General features: G+C 37.3%; 1 protein-coding gene across 1 annotated transcript; it reads right to left on the reverse strand.

Moving 5' to 3' along the window:
• Positions 1–508: 508 nt before the first annotated feature.
• Positions 509–13,529, reverse strand: PDK1 (pyruvate dehydrogenase kinase 1). Its single transcript, XM_054381474.1, has 11 exons — positions 13,412–13,529; positions 10,344–10,485; positions 8,872–8,943; positions 8,133–8,317; positions 7,778–7,867; positions 7,455–7,532; positions 5,501–5,577; positions 4,752–4,850; positions 3,686–3,796; positions 3,202–3,315; positions 509–3,075 (listed from the first exon to the last, which is right to left on the reverse strand). The coding sequence occupies exons 1-11, from the start codon at positions 13,527–13,529 to the stop codon at positions 2,935–2,937; spliced, it is 1,227 nt and encodes a 408-aa protein (XP_054237449.1). The 3' UTR covers positions 509–2,934.

The following is a 13,529-nucleotide window of genomic DNA, read 5'->3' on the forward strand; positions in this document are numbered from 1 at the left end:
TCCAAACTGACAGACCTCGAAGAATGCAGCCCTATTGATAAAACTGAAAGGAATCAGAAGTACAGAATGATCAAATGCTTTGGATCACACACATAGAACCACCCTTCAATTAATGGAGTCAAGGAAGTTTAATTCTCAGTTAAGTGCTTGGAACAGAGAACAGTGATAAGGCCTGGTATTACCTTTTCCCTTCAGCTCAGTCTACTGAGCTGAATGTTGTACCCTGTGACATTTGTTTCTAAGGCGTAGTCAAGTGAAAATCACAGTTTCAAAGAGTTGCCTGTGTGCAAAGCTGGTGTAGTTAAATGGGGGCCATAGCAGGGATGACAAACTCAACCTGCCACCCGAGCATAAGAGCACTGCTTATCACAGACCGCAGTATTTAATGTGTGTCAGATGTGTTATAAATACGTATTCATAACAGATGGTAACTGAGAAGGCTGGCTCCACAAAAATCACCCAACCTGAAAGCTTAACTTTTAGAATAGTTTTAATGAATAAATGTAGTGATTCTTTCCAAAAAAATTAAGTTAACACAAACCAAGATACATTTTACAGTTCAAGACTGAGCTCGTTTGCATACAAAACTATTAAAATCAGCATTCTCATAGCTGAGTTAGTATACTAATTTTCTACAGTGATTCACTTCAACTTAACCAGTGTGCTAGCAATGACTTCAGTACAGTAATGAAAAATACTAAATATAAAAATTACCTTCTGAACTTTTATTTAAATGAGAAGTAATCAAATATCAGACTTGTAAGTAGAGTTAAACATAAACCAAAATATTACTGTATTTGTGTTTTCACTACAAGCAGAGGGTGACAGGTGATAGATACAGCGCAAGTTGTTCCAGTAAGCAGAATTCAATCTATAGCTGGCTGAGAACACTGAGGGTGGTTTATTTCAGTAATATCTTAGCTAGAGTTTCTAGAAGACAAATTGTTAGCCTTTCATCAGAAACATTTCTTGGAGTTCTCAGGTATTGCTAAAATCAGTTAAGTTAGTTTGACATTTAAAATTCAGCATAAAAGCTAGAGTGTTCAGCCTCATAGTTTTTTGGTTTTTTTTTTTTATTAATCCCTTACTGTGGCTTTCAGCTTTAGTTCAGCAAAAGCAATAGCTGCAAGCAGCCCCTGTAACTTCTGTACCAGCCCCATTTTACAGGATGTGGAACTTCTCACATACGTGCTTTTGCAGGGTTGAAGAACAGAACTATAGGTTCTCTCCAGATGTAGCCATGCAGATTGAAAGGTATCCCAGTCACCACCACATCTTTGTGCAACAAGAAAATGGGGACCTCTCAAAGTGCCCCCAAGCCTGAGTGGAGCAGGTAACTGTACTTTTCTGGTGACAAACTAGAGTAATGATCCTTCAGAGCGTCAGTTTAACTGTGTGTAGCCCCTTTTGTAAATCATGTCCATAAAAGTGACCTACATTAGCTTGACCAGTGTATAAAACTGTTACTGTTTTTCAGAACTAGGGTAGGGAGGTGATAATCTTTAATCTGGCTCAGCTACAACCAGAACAGCATGACTTCAGTTTCTAACATACCAGCTTGTGGCGTCTCACTATCTGCTCTGTCCTGAGCTAGTCAACTAGCAAACTTTAGGCTTATTCTTTCTGAGAGGGATTATGCAAATCTGCAGCAGTACAAAATTCACAGAATTACATAAATTAACAGAAGGGGATTATCTCACAGTGTCTTTACCTGCATCACTCCTAAAATGTTCAGGGATGACAGGGATCAAGGTATAACATGGATGCTTATGATTTGAACAAAGCTGGCATAACTGGTATTAAAAGAAGTTGAATCCTTTATTAAAAGGACTTTGTACCTGAAACATAATACTCATTCTCCTCTCTATCTTCCCCAGCATGTTTTAACAGTTTGCCTTTGACTGATAAACATACTCTGTTATTTATGTTAAAGTGTGACTTCCAGCTACTACATGAGGCTAGAAGCACATCAGAAATACATAGGTATTTCCAAAAACTGTTAATTCCACTTTTTTCTTAAATATTCCTGAGTCAGTAGTTTCTGTTGTCAAAGAAATAAAGTTGCCCTATAAAGGGCAAATTCTAAAAAACTGTTTATTAAAAGAATTTCTAGTTGGAGCTGTAGTATGACATACCAGCAGAGTCTGAGATCGTACTAGGGCTGGAACATGGATATTGTCTACAGAAATACAAGCAAATGTAAGACACTGGATCTTTGCTGTACACAAGCCAATACGATGGGGGCAAGGTAAGTTTTTCACATGTATTAAATATTCACATTACAGCCACAGAAATATGACTGATACCACATACCTGAGATACATTGTATCAGTGGTAGCAGCTAGAATTTTTTTTTAAAAATCCCTGCAGACGTAAATGTAATGTCTACAGCTGCAGAAAACCTTGATGTAAACAATGTGTGTGGGCAAGATATCTGACTTTGCAAACTCAGCGTTCAGCAGTCTTAAAAAGTTTAGAAAGTGCTATACAGTTGCAAAGGTGTAGCAATGAGCTACTCAGTATTTCTTGCATGAGTTTTTCATTGATCTGTAATACTGTGTAATATAGAAATGCTCTGGTCAGCTTTTTCAATAGTTCTTCTATCAAAACAATTTTGTAATTTTATGAATTAATAAATTTCCCAACAGATTTGACAGATTGCATTTGCCTTTATAAAACCCAAAATCACTGCTCCTTAGCTACTAAAGTAGTTGAAAATAGAAAGTGGGACAAATATGTACAGGTTTGGGGTTTTTCTTGAGTATTTTGTTTGCCTTTTTTTTTTAATTCCAGAAAAGATAGTTAATTTAAAAGTTCTGTTACTCCACTTAAAATTACTGTCACATATCAGATGTGGCTCAGCATCTTGGTGTAAAGCAGGTCTTCTAAATTCCCTTTACAGACACCACTTCCTGTGCACTGCTGGTGAAAAAGCTAGGTACTACGGAAAGTGGTCATGTCCTTGGGCTCGCTGCTTGGCACACACCAGTCATCTGCTTCGTGGTTTCCTTTGTAATGCTTCCAGGCTGCTTTGTTATAGACAGGAAGTCTTTCAATTGATTCTGTTGATAAGGCCTGTAAGTAAAGAAGACTGTAGCTGATGAGTCTTTTTAATCAAAGTTCAGTAACAGAGTGAGGCATTTCGTTAGCAGTTACTTAGAGTTGCTGATAAATTTTAAATGGTGAAGTGCTACATCATACCTTTATGTAAATAACTGCATCTGTGCCATAGCCTTCTAAGGAATATAGTTTCAGGTCTCCTTGGAAGTACTGTGCATACAGTCGTGATATGGGTAAGCCATAACCAAATCCAGCCTGATTGAGAAGAAAAAGTGGTGGGTTTTTTTATTGTGTATATATATATATTATTTATTTTTTATTGCTATAATTATTTTTCCTCAGAGTCCTGTCCTGACTGCATCACACGCAGGATAGCTAAGTGTTCTGCTTGAGGCAGCTGATCTTTTGTAAAGAACAGAATTTTGAACAAGTTTAAGTAATTTTTTTGTAGCTTAGGATTTTATGCTATTTTCTAGTTACTTTCAGAAAAATACTTCAATTAAGCTTTAATATTCCAATGGTGATACTCATTGTATCTACAAAATAAGAACTTCAGAGCTTTGGCTAAATAGTTTCTTTTGTGACAAACATATCCAAGATGACATGGTAAAAAAGATTTGCATACCAAAGGTGTAGCTCGCGACGTCTCAACATGTGGACGTGGTGCTGTTGAATACATATAGTTGAATAGTCTATCAATTTTCCTCATGGGAACACCTCCACCACGATCACTCATCTGGAACAAGAAGGAACATGTAGCATTGTAACGCTGAATATGTTTTTATAGAAGACAGCTTCTCTCAAACAATGATCCAAAGTTCAAGTTAAATGTACTATAAAGTTGCCTCTATTAAATTCTGGGTTTTCTTAACTTCTCATCTCTCACAGCAACGATCAGAGAGATTAATCCTTCCCTTTCATCCCTTTTCCAAACCACTTAAATAAATTAATACCATAAGAAGCATTCATAAGCTCTTGGAAGCAAGAAAATTCTACTTAAATTGTGCATTCCTTTTATCTTGGTTGTAACTCAGTTTTGTCTGAGGTCAGTATCTATACTTTTGCACAAATGCCAGGTTCCCTGTATTTTTATCCTGCAGAAACACTACCAGTTAAATGCAGTCTATTAAAACCAATTGCTGAAGGACTAAACAAGAATTGGTTTACAATGTTTTGGTTGATGCAGACCTTATGAAAAAGCCAGTACTTGCAGTTGGTCTTCAAAAACCAACATGGGTATTGTACAGAAAAAAAAGAAGAAATTGCTCTGTGAACTGCACTTCAGGGAGGTTCATTTTACAGGAAACGTATAATGTTTATTTCCCTTTTTTTATCTTCAATTGTTTCACACCTATATAGGTCTGTCATTGCCCCATACAAAATGCTGAAACCACAACTGTATAAGGATGCCAGTTCATTTTCAGCCACGGTTGCTTATTAGGTAGGCAAGGCATGATCGTGACAAAAGCAGAGAATCTTCAGTGTGACCGTGCAGCCTCTTCATGCATTTCCTACTGATGTAGTATGTCAAATTCCATAATGGCATAATGGTCTTGTTACTTACATACTTTCATCTCATACAATCCATTGTTAGAGCCAGATCACCCCTGACAGTAATATGTTGCGTATGACAGGGAAGAAAATACTACTCAAAATAACCTTTAAAAAAAAAATATAAAAAAAACGTGTACCTTCACAGTCAAGTCCTCAGTTCCCAGTGCGACGTGCACATGAATCGGAGGGTAAACACATTGATCAGGATTGTGTTCTATGGTGGCTCTCATTGCATTCTGCAATTTTCAAGTACAACTTAAATCATGTTCTTACCCCTTCATATATATAAAAAAAAGTCTGAAGCCATCAATTTAGGAAAGTTACTTTTAGCACATATTTCAGAATGGGGACAAATGTATAAGGTTTTATCATAGTTTTTTTAATATTTCTGGTTTACTCTGTATCAGTATTTGTATGGTTTACTTAGTTTACTGTAATATAGTTTATTATTACAATATTTAGGGGTTTAGAACAAACAACTGAATATTTTAATCTACAGTTTTATTTGTAGAAGTCTTTATAATGCATAGTACACACAATATGATGAGATCAAGAAAAGTCTAGGACTGAACTGCTTGAAGAAAGCTCTATAGGAATTGTTATGCATTATACCAGATTTGAAGATGTGCCATATTTTATTCTCTTGCTTTATTTAAATAATGTCTTTATACCTTTTAAGTTTCTTTTGACAGAGCTGTCTACTCACAAGGTGTCAGATATATCCAGTATCTAGACAATGATAGATCTCCCAAAACTGTCTAAATAGCACAGTTTAGGTATCTTCCTGCAGTCAAACAGCAATCTATAATTGTTTCAAAAAGTCAAACAAATACAATCTCCCTAAACAAAGCGTATAAAAGAGCCATATACTGGTAAGTACACAGACCTTGAAAAGTTCAAAAACCATGTGATAGAGATGTGATGGCACATATACCACTTGCATGGGCTGTCCTGGTGATTTCTCTGGAGAAAAGAGAATCTGAATAAGATACCTAGTTTGCTATTTAATTTTATTCATTCCCACAGCAATTCAAAATGTGTATTTGCCTCACTGAGAGAATTTACAAGAGAGAAAATTTGAACAGAAATCTTTTGAGAAGTCCTATGTTAATCAAGTCATACTCAAGATTTTCAAAGGTGCTTGCTGCTTTAGAAATTAATCTTAAAACTTACTGTGGCACCCTAATTAGGGCATATAATAGTTGCTTTCTAATACCTATAAGGAGGTTATAATGAAGATGAGAGTCAGGATTTTCAGGTGGTGGGAGGTCAACAAACAGGGAGTTTATGATGAAGTAACAAAAGGTTCAGACTTCATATAGAGAAAAACACTTTCAGCGTGACAGTTAAGCATTAAAACAGGTTCCCCATAGATGCTGTATAGTTATCGTCCTTAAAGGATTTGTAAGACCAAACTGCATTAAATTCTGGAGCAACCTGGTCTGGCATCGTAGCTGTCTGTGGAGGTCAGGCTAGAAACCTAAAGTCTCTCCCAACCCAAATTACCTATGTGATCCTATAATGCACCAAATAGTAACTACATCACAACCTGTCTTCAAATTAATTTAGATATTAGCTAACTTCTAACAAGAAACCTTCACAAAAACAATAGACAATTCTGCCCATAAAACTCTAATAGTTTTCATTTTTTTAAAGAATAAATTCTAGAAAATAAATAATGGGAATATGTTCATTTTACATCAAAATTTAAGGAAAGGTTGCTCAGAAAATTCTGCTGACTCTTAAGGTTCTTTCAGTTCAACAAATCAGTATTTTCTCACTAGATTCTGTTAGTGACCAGTGGTTCATGAATATAAAAGGTGCTGCCAGAAGACTGAGAATAGATTGTTCTAGGAGTGCACAGCAAGAAGAAAATGGAGATATAGGAATCAAACTTTGAAATATATCAGCTTCTTATCTTCAAGTTAACTGCTTCCCACCATGCCTCCACCCCCAGATCCCATGCCTAAGGCTTAAATAATAGTCTCCACTCTCAGCTATGGGCAAGGAATGTACATTTGCCTTGGGTCAGGTTTAACTCATCTTCATTGAGTAAAAGGCCACTCCTTTTGTAAAAATGGAACGCTTTGTTCTGGCTTCTGGAACACGTATGTCATTAAATGACCCCACAGTATAGAAAATGAGTTAGTGTGACTGATGGTTTCCTACAAATGTTTCTAGTAATGTGCTCCAAAGATGAAGAGAAGTAAATAAACCCTTTACCCTTGAGATACAGAATGCCCAATATTGTACAGTAGGAAGGAAAGATCTGGAATTTAAGGCCACACTTTCTTTGCCTTTAGCTTCACAGGCCAAGTTTCTGTGGTTGTACTTTGGCTTTCACAAGTACTTGTAGAATCAGTTTTGACTGCTTGTTTTTGTAGGTCTGTCTGAACTTGGCCTCTCTTGTCACAATCTAAACTTCAAGCCCCATGATACTTTGCACCAGCCACCACTTTCATTTTGAAGGTGGTGTGATGATGGCATGGTATTGAGAATCAGCAGCAGATCAACTCAACCCATGACAAATCCACAGTGTAGAGTGAAGACATACAAGGAACCTTAAGAGAGGGAAAAAGGCTGCTAAATATGTTACATTAACATCTGTAGTGTCAAAAAACTTTCCTACTAATTTCAGTTTTCTAATTAAAGATAGGAATAGAGAAAGCCAGATCTAAAAAAAAAAAAAAAAGCCTAAAAAATTAACCTTACTGATTTATGACAGTAGATATAGAGAACGCTTTACTATATGAAAAGTGGAAGCGAACATTTCAGTTCCAGCTACTTCAGAAGATGCCAACACTACGTTCAAGACAGCACTTCATCCCACATTCACTTACTGTTCAACTCTTCAAGGATGAGTTCTGGAGAGCTCATGTAATATAAGTCACAAAGGCTCTTGGCACTTTCATAGCCATCTATAATAAAAATACAGAAAGATCAATTTCCCCCTCCACTTTTTTTAAAAAAAAAAAAACAACACTCTGTGCTGTCAGATTTTGTATTTTCCCACAACTGGGTTTATGGGGAAACGTGACAAAACTGTATTACACTTTAAACAAAAGTTCTGTTCCAGGTAGGAAAGAACTAATCAGTATATGAATACCAAGAAGGGCCTGTCAGTATAGACATTCATATAAGTTTTCAGGGTTCTTGAGTTTACCTTTAATAACTTCAACAACATTGCAGGTAGGATCGATGCTTCCGATGTGTTTTGGATGAGCTGGATTAATTTTCCCACCAAAGAGTAAAGCTGCCAAAAAAAATACAGTATTAGTTAACAACCAATGTAATTTTATAATTTTAGTTTTTCTTCGGTTTTGCTGAATAGGAATTTCTAGGTAAGCTGTAATGCCCATCTTCACCACACTTGAAAGCCTCCTATTAATAAATATTTCAAGAATTGTATTAAGATTTAGTTTATAAATAGCAAGACAAATAGTGTACTCCTAAGAAGCATTTAAGTATACTGACACAGTACAGGTATCATTTCCTCTTCTTGCAACAATGGCACTTACAGTGTTGATTGAGGAGCATTCTAATTGAAATGCGACTCATGTAGAAACGGTCTAGAAAGTACTGCACGTTCTGTGAAGTCACTGGATCAATGCCAAAGCTTTCCTTGTACTCTATCACTCCTTGAGCCATCGTAGGAATGACATCATTATGTCGATTCCGGATTTTTATCACAGTGTCTGTAAAACTAAAATTAATACATTGTTAGTTTTCACTTCCAAGGGCATTTTATACTTTGGAAAACAGCCTACAAAAAAAGTCCAAAATATGCACAAGTATCACAGGTCTGTCTATGGCAGAAAGAAGACAGGTTGGTCTTGACAGCCTGTTTCAAGCAACTAGCGTTTTTGATTATTTATAAGCAACATTATCTTGATTACTGCCAAGAAAAAGTGAAAACTCTGCAAACCATTTTCATGTAGATGATTCCATGCCTGTCAAACAACGACAAAATCTACTTTACAGGTGAGAAGTTGCATATGTCAGTTCCAACATTAAAAGTAAGCAATTGATAAAAATTTGGTCAAGTTTAACATGTTCATATCTTCTTCAGTCCTGACCAGAATGATATGGTATAGAAGTGCTTTGATTCACATTTTAATGTACCCTCCTTCTGGGGACAGAGGGCCATGTTACTACAATTCTTGTGTGAAGACTGGAGAAAGCTGATTTTTTTCTTAAACTGTAATGTTCTTACCAGCCCTTTATACATAATATTGACATGTGACAGCAAACCCTTACCTGTGAATAGCCCCTGAATCTTCTGAGCTTTTGTCCTTAAAGTCAAGAATTTCCTGAAGACTTTGGACATACCTTTGAAAAAAAGAAACATGACAAAGACCAATGTTAAAATGCCTCCCTAGAGTGACAAGTAATTTATGGTCTTCCAAGGTTGCTTGTTTCTAAATTACTGGATTTGATGTATTTCATCAATCTATCCCCTATGAATTTTCTCAGGTCCTAGTGTTTTCTTCCAAATTTTCCAGAGCAACGAATTCCAGAATTTAATTAGAATGCATAAAAGATCTTCTTTGTGTTTCAAAGCCAGTAGGTGATCACTTATTTGCAGCCCCCAGCAAGTTCCTGTTATTAGAAAAATCTTCCCAGCTTGTTTGTGATTTAAGTGTTTCTGCCATCTTTTTCCTTAGACATGTATCTCCCAAGCTGAAGAATTCTATTTGGTTTCTCCTCATGTAGAAATTGTTCCAAGCCTCTGATTATCCCTCTTGGTCTTTTCTGTTCAGGATAGAGTCACTAGAACTGCGTGTAATTCAGAGGAATAATAGGCTAATACAGTGGTACAATTATATTGCTCTCTGTAACTTAGCTCCTAGCACTTTTTGCCTTCTTGCCCATCAACTGACATATTCAGAAAAATCGTCCCAGGAGCATCAAAACTTTTTTTTCCATTGTAAGCAAGCAAGCAAGCATACAGGGAGAGGAGGTTCCTCTCAGTGCTCCACTTTGCATTTCTCCAAATGGACTTCATTTCCCATTTGATCAATGTCATCTAATATCATGAGAATTTAAGCATTTGTATTTCATTAAGAGCCTCCATCTTCATTGACAGATTTTTTTATATTCAGTCATCTAATCAATCCCACTTATTCACTGGCAGATTTTCTGGTCTCTTCACTGTAAAAGCTTTCCAGCAGTTAAGCACTTTGATCTTACAGAAGTTTACATGTTAAGTTCCTTACTTGAGAATAAATTTCACTTTTCAAAGGATGTCTTTTTTTCTTTTAATAGCCTCATTCTTTCTGATGTTTTACATACTTTGGCTATGAGCTGTTTCTTCATCTTTTCTACACCTTTACTCTTAATCTACAATACCCTGTCTTTTAAATGGTTTCTGCTATCTTTTGCAAGCATTTTCTTCAACTCAATTCTTCATTTCAGGTAAGTCCCCTATTAAACACCGTTCTGGTGGATTTCTGATTTTAGTGGATTGTCATACATGACTATTTGAGATACTTAATGATTTTTAATTCCCTTGTGGGTTCTATTAATTGCTCCTAATGTTTTGGGTTTTTTTCCCCAAGTCTGTAAATTTAGTTTCTGATTTAGGTCACAATGGGATATATAGTCAGTCAACATAAGTGATGGTCATGTAACTAGCACATGAAATGTTCTTTCTGTGGAAGAGAATTAGTTTCTCCAACTTCTGTATATGCAGGTCACCCTTTAAAGGTATGAAATGACATTGTTCTTACCAGCTCTGCACCAGTTGAACTGAAGGTGTTCTTAGGAGGTTATCTGGAAGCAGACTTATTTCCTTCATTATGTTTGCCAGTCTTACAGGCAATTCTTGTCGCAGAAACATAAATGAAGTCTTTTCACAAGCATTTTCAGATCCTAAGCCCAAAATAAATACATGACAACTTCAGAATAACATCAGTACTTATGGCGGAGAACTACACCAATGCTTACTTTTTTGAATAAGATCTCTGTGGTTTCATTTTAAAGTTGACTCTACTGGTCTGGCAAGCTAGTGTTTCTCACACAGCCACAGCCCATTTATATTTCAAAATGTAAACTAAAGAAACCTCCCAGGCCTTTTGCAGTAGCAAAAACGAACATACAGAAAGTAACTGGTACAATAGCTGCAGACCTGTACTATTCAGCTTTAAATACCACTTCAATCCGTGTAACTTGTTCACTTTATTTATAGCAAACATTGAATGTAACTAGCACTGATCAAACAGTGTGTCATTCTGAGTATGTCAGAGAGGCAAATGGAATCAGCACAGCAAACAATTTCTGGGAAAGATGCTTGTGAAAATATGGTCCCATACACCCTGTGTGATCACTGATCTTACTGAATTACCATAACTCATACTGGAACACTTTTAGAAAATAAATTCTGTAATATTTATCTACCTTTTCACCTAGATCTGTTGTAGTTTAAATTCACTGTCATACAAGAACAGAAAACAAATCAATTCCCATCAATACTGAGAGAGAAATCAAAGTATGCACAGCTACTGTGCATAGTCATTAAAATAGTAGATCTTCTGAAATACATTTAATTCTTTAAAAAAAAAATCTGAAGCTAGCAGTTAGATTGTTGCACCTGTTGATATTTGACCTATCCTTTTATAAGGACAGGTGTCATCTATGTGAGTGGCAATTAAACATGGTTATTAAGATCAAGACCTAAATTTACTCCCACAATACTCATTTTACTAGGCAAGAAGTGAGAGCGCAAAGTCGGGAAGAGGCCAAGGAATGCTGTACTTTATTCTCAGCCAGACTTCTCACTCAAATTCCAGAGTGTCAGATGAACAGGTTAGTAAGTTCAGGTGCTGTTTATCTGCTGCAGTGAAGCACATACCTCAGGGTTGGTGTTTCACAACAAGTAACTCCTAAAAGCTAACTCTGGCGTTTCTGTTCAGTTCACTCCTTGCATTTGGAAAGGAGGAGTTGGGGAAGAAGATTAAAAGAAGAAACATGGAAAAAAGAGAAAGCTGGGAGCGTCTTGAACTGGAAAATTCTTCACCAAATTGAGTTTAATGAATCCAGACTCGTCTATGTCAGAAACTACACTGACAAGAAAATACCAAGTTAATGTAATACAAAAAGTGAGTAGCTTACAAAAAATTCCTCCTCAGTGACACTTCCCAGTATCACACATTGTCTATATATGGCCTCTGCCCAGAAACGTTTCATTCTTCTCCCTACTTGTACTGTATTTCAGGTAAGACTTACTGGCATTTCCCTTTTCTTGAGTAAAATTCCACAAACGAGTCAGACTGAAGATATTAGGAGTGTCACAATAATCTTAAATGCCTCATACAGTCAGTAAATGACACCCCACAAATTTTTTGTATCTGGAGACTGTATCTTTATTATCCTGGGTCAAGTATGGAAGACAGCTTAGGGTAAGCAAGACATCCATGAATAAGAAAATACCTTTGTTTCCGTGTGCAGCTATGGTCTATCTGGGCAAAGAAAGGGGAGTGCTCCTACAGCAAATACTTGCACTTACAACCCAAGGTATGACTGAGGTATGATCCAGACCTCAATTTGCTTATGGATTATTTCATTTGATAGATTGAAACCTGGAGGAACTAGAAGGGATTTTTTTTTTTAAGTCAGTATTACCAGATTTTATGATTTCCTCTTTGACTACTCTCACTCTAGCAAAAAGAGACAAAAAAAATCCCCAATGAAAACACTACCAGATTATAATGACTGCAGAATGGCTTCCAGACAATAACTGTCTCAGTGCTGCACTCTTTTCTTTTTATTCTTTGCTTGAATGTATGGTGAGTTTCTGTACAAATCTGGAGGATTAAGTATTGGACACATTTTATTGCAATGTACAAAACCCTGAACAGATGAAGTGCCAGAGGATAGGTAACAAACTTTGTTGTAAGCCTTCCTACTTGAAATCTGGGGTTCTGTCATTAGTTCACAGTTACATTTTAGTTACAAAAATGTAAAAAACAACGACTATTAACTAGTTATATGTTTACATAGGTCATTAATGCAAGTATTTATGCACATAAGTTCCTTGGGTACAGAGTGTTTTATAGTATGGTTCCATCCCCAGGCTTTGAAACGTTTTCTCAGCGGGACCGAGACTTTTCTCTGTATACTCTTTCCTTTGAAGTAGAATGCAACACTTCCTTTGAACGTAGGAGCACTGAGTGGTTTAAGTTTGAGTATCCTGTTTACTCATTTTCAAGGCCCTGAATGGCTACTGGTGTTTGCACCCTGCTCTTTTTATCACACCTCCTAAAACAACATCTGAGTGAGGTGTTTTTGTAGGGCACTGACATGTGACTGAGAAGCGCCAGCTGCAGTTAAACGTGTCTCGCGTTTTCTGTACCTTTAAACGTTGCATGCTGCTAAGTTGCAAAAGGCTCAGCAAATCTCACCCGAGCTCTAACAGTACAAATTGCCGTCACTGTCCCCATGCTCTCTCCAACACTACAGGTTCTATAAGGAAAAAAAACCGCAACAAGCTACTTTTGTAGCTGAAAACCTGACGTTTTCTGCTAAATTTCAACCTTTCCACAGTTCCAGTTCCCAGAGAAGCAGCCAACTGAGCTCCCTTCTCCTAGAAGGAAGCAGAGCCTTTTTCTGCCAAAAAGGACAGCGTTAAGCAACCAGAGGGGAAGGCGGCAGCGCTAACGGGGGGGGGGGGAGGGGAGGAGGGTGTTGTTTGTGGCCGCGCGGAGCCGTCCCGCCCCCTCCCCGTTCCTCGCGGGCACCTGTGGGGAGCGTGGCGGAGAGGCCGGGGTGGCGGCCGTGGGGCAGCCCCACAGGCACTTACCGAAGTCCAAGAACTGTTTCATGGAGAGCGGCGAGGGAGAGAAGCGTGAGTAGAAATCCACCTGCTGCGGGATGCTGCCCGGGGAGGCACCGCGCAGCAGGGCTCGCAGCAGCCTCAT

The sequence above is a fragment of the Indicator indicator genome, chromosome 5 (assembly GCF_027791375.1).
Source record: "Indicator indicator isolate 239-I01 chromosome 5, UM_Iind_1.1, whole genome shotgun sequence".
NCBI classification, from domain to species: domain Eukaryota; kingdom Metazoa; phylum Chordata; class Aves; order Piciformes; family Indicatoridae; genus Indicator; species Indicator indicator.

Coding starts and splice junctions, on each gene's coding strand:
- PDK1 (XM_054381474.1), bottom strand. CDS start 13,529: ATGAGGCTGCTGCGAGCCCTGCTGCGCGGTGCCTCCCCGGGCAGCATC. Junction 10,486..13,411: donor GAAACAGTTCTTGGACTTCG/GTAAGTGCCTGT, acceptor TTTTGGGCTTAG/GATCTGAAAATGCTTGTGAA. Junction 7,533..7,777: donor TGTTGTTGAAGTTATTAAAG/GTAAACTCAAGA, acceptor TTTTTATTATAG/ATGGCTATGAAAGTGCCAAG.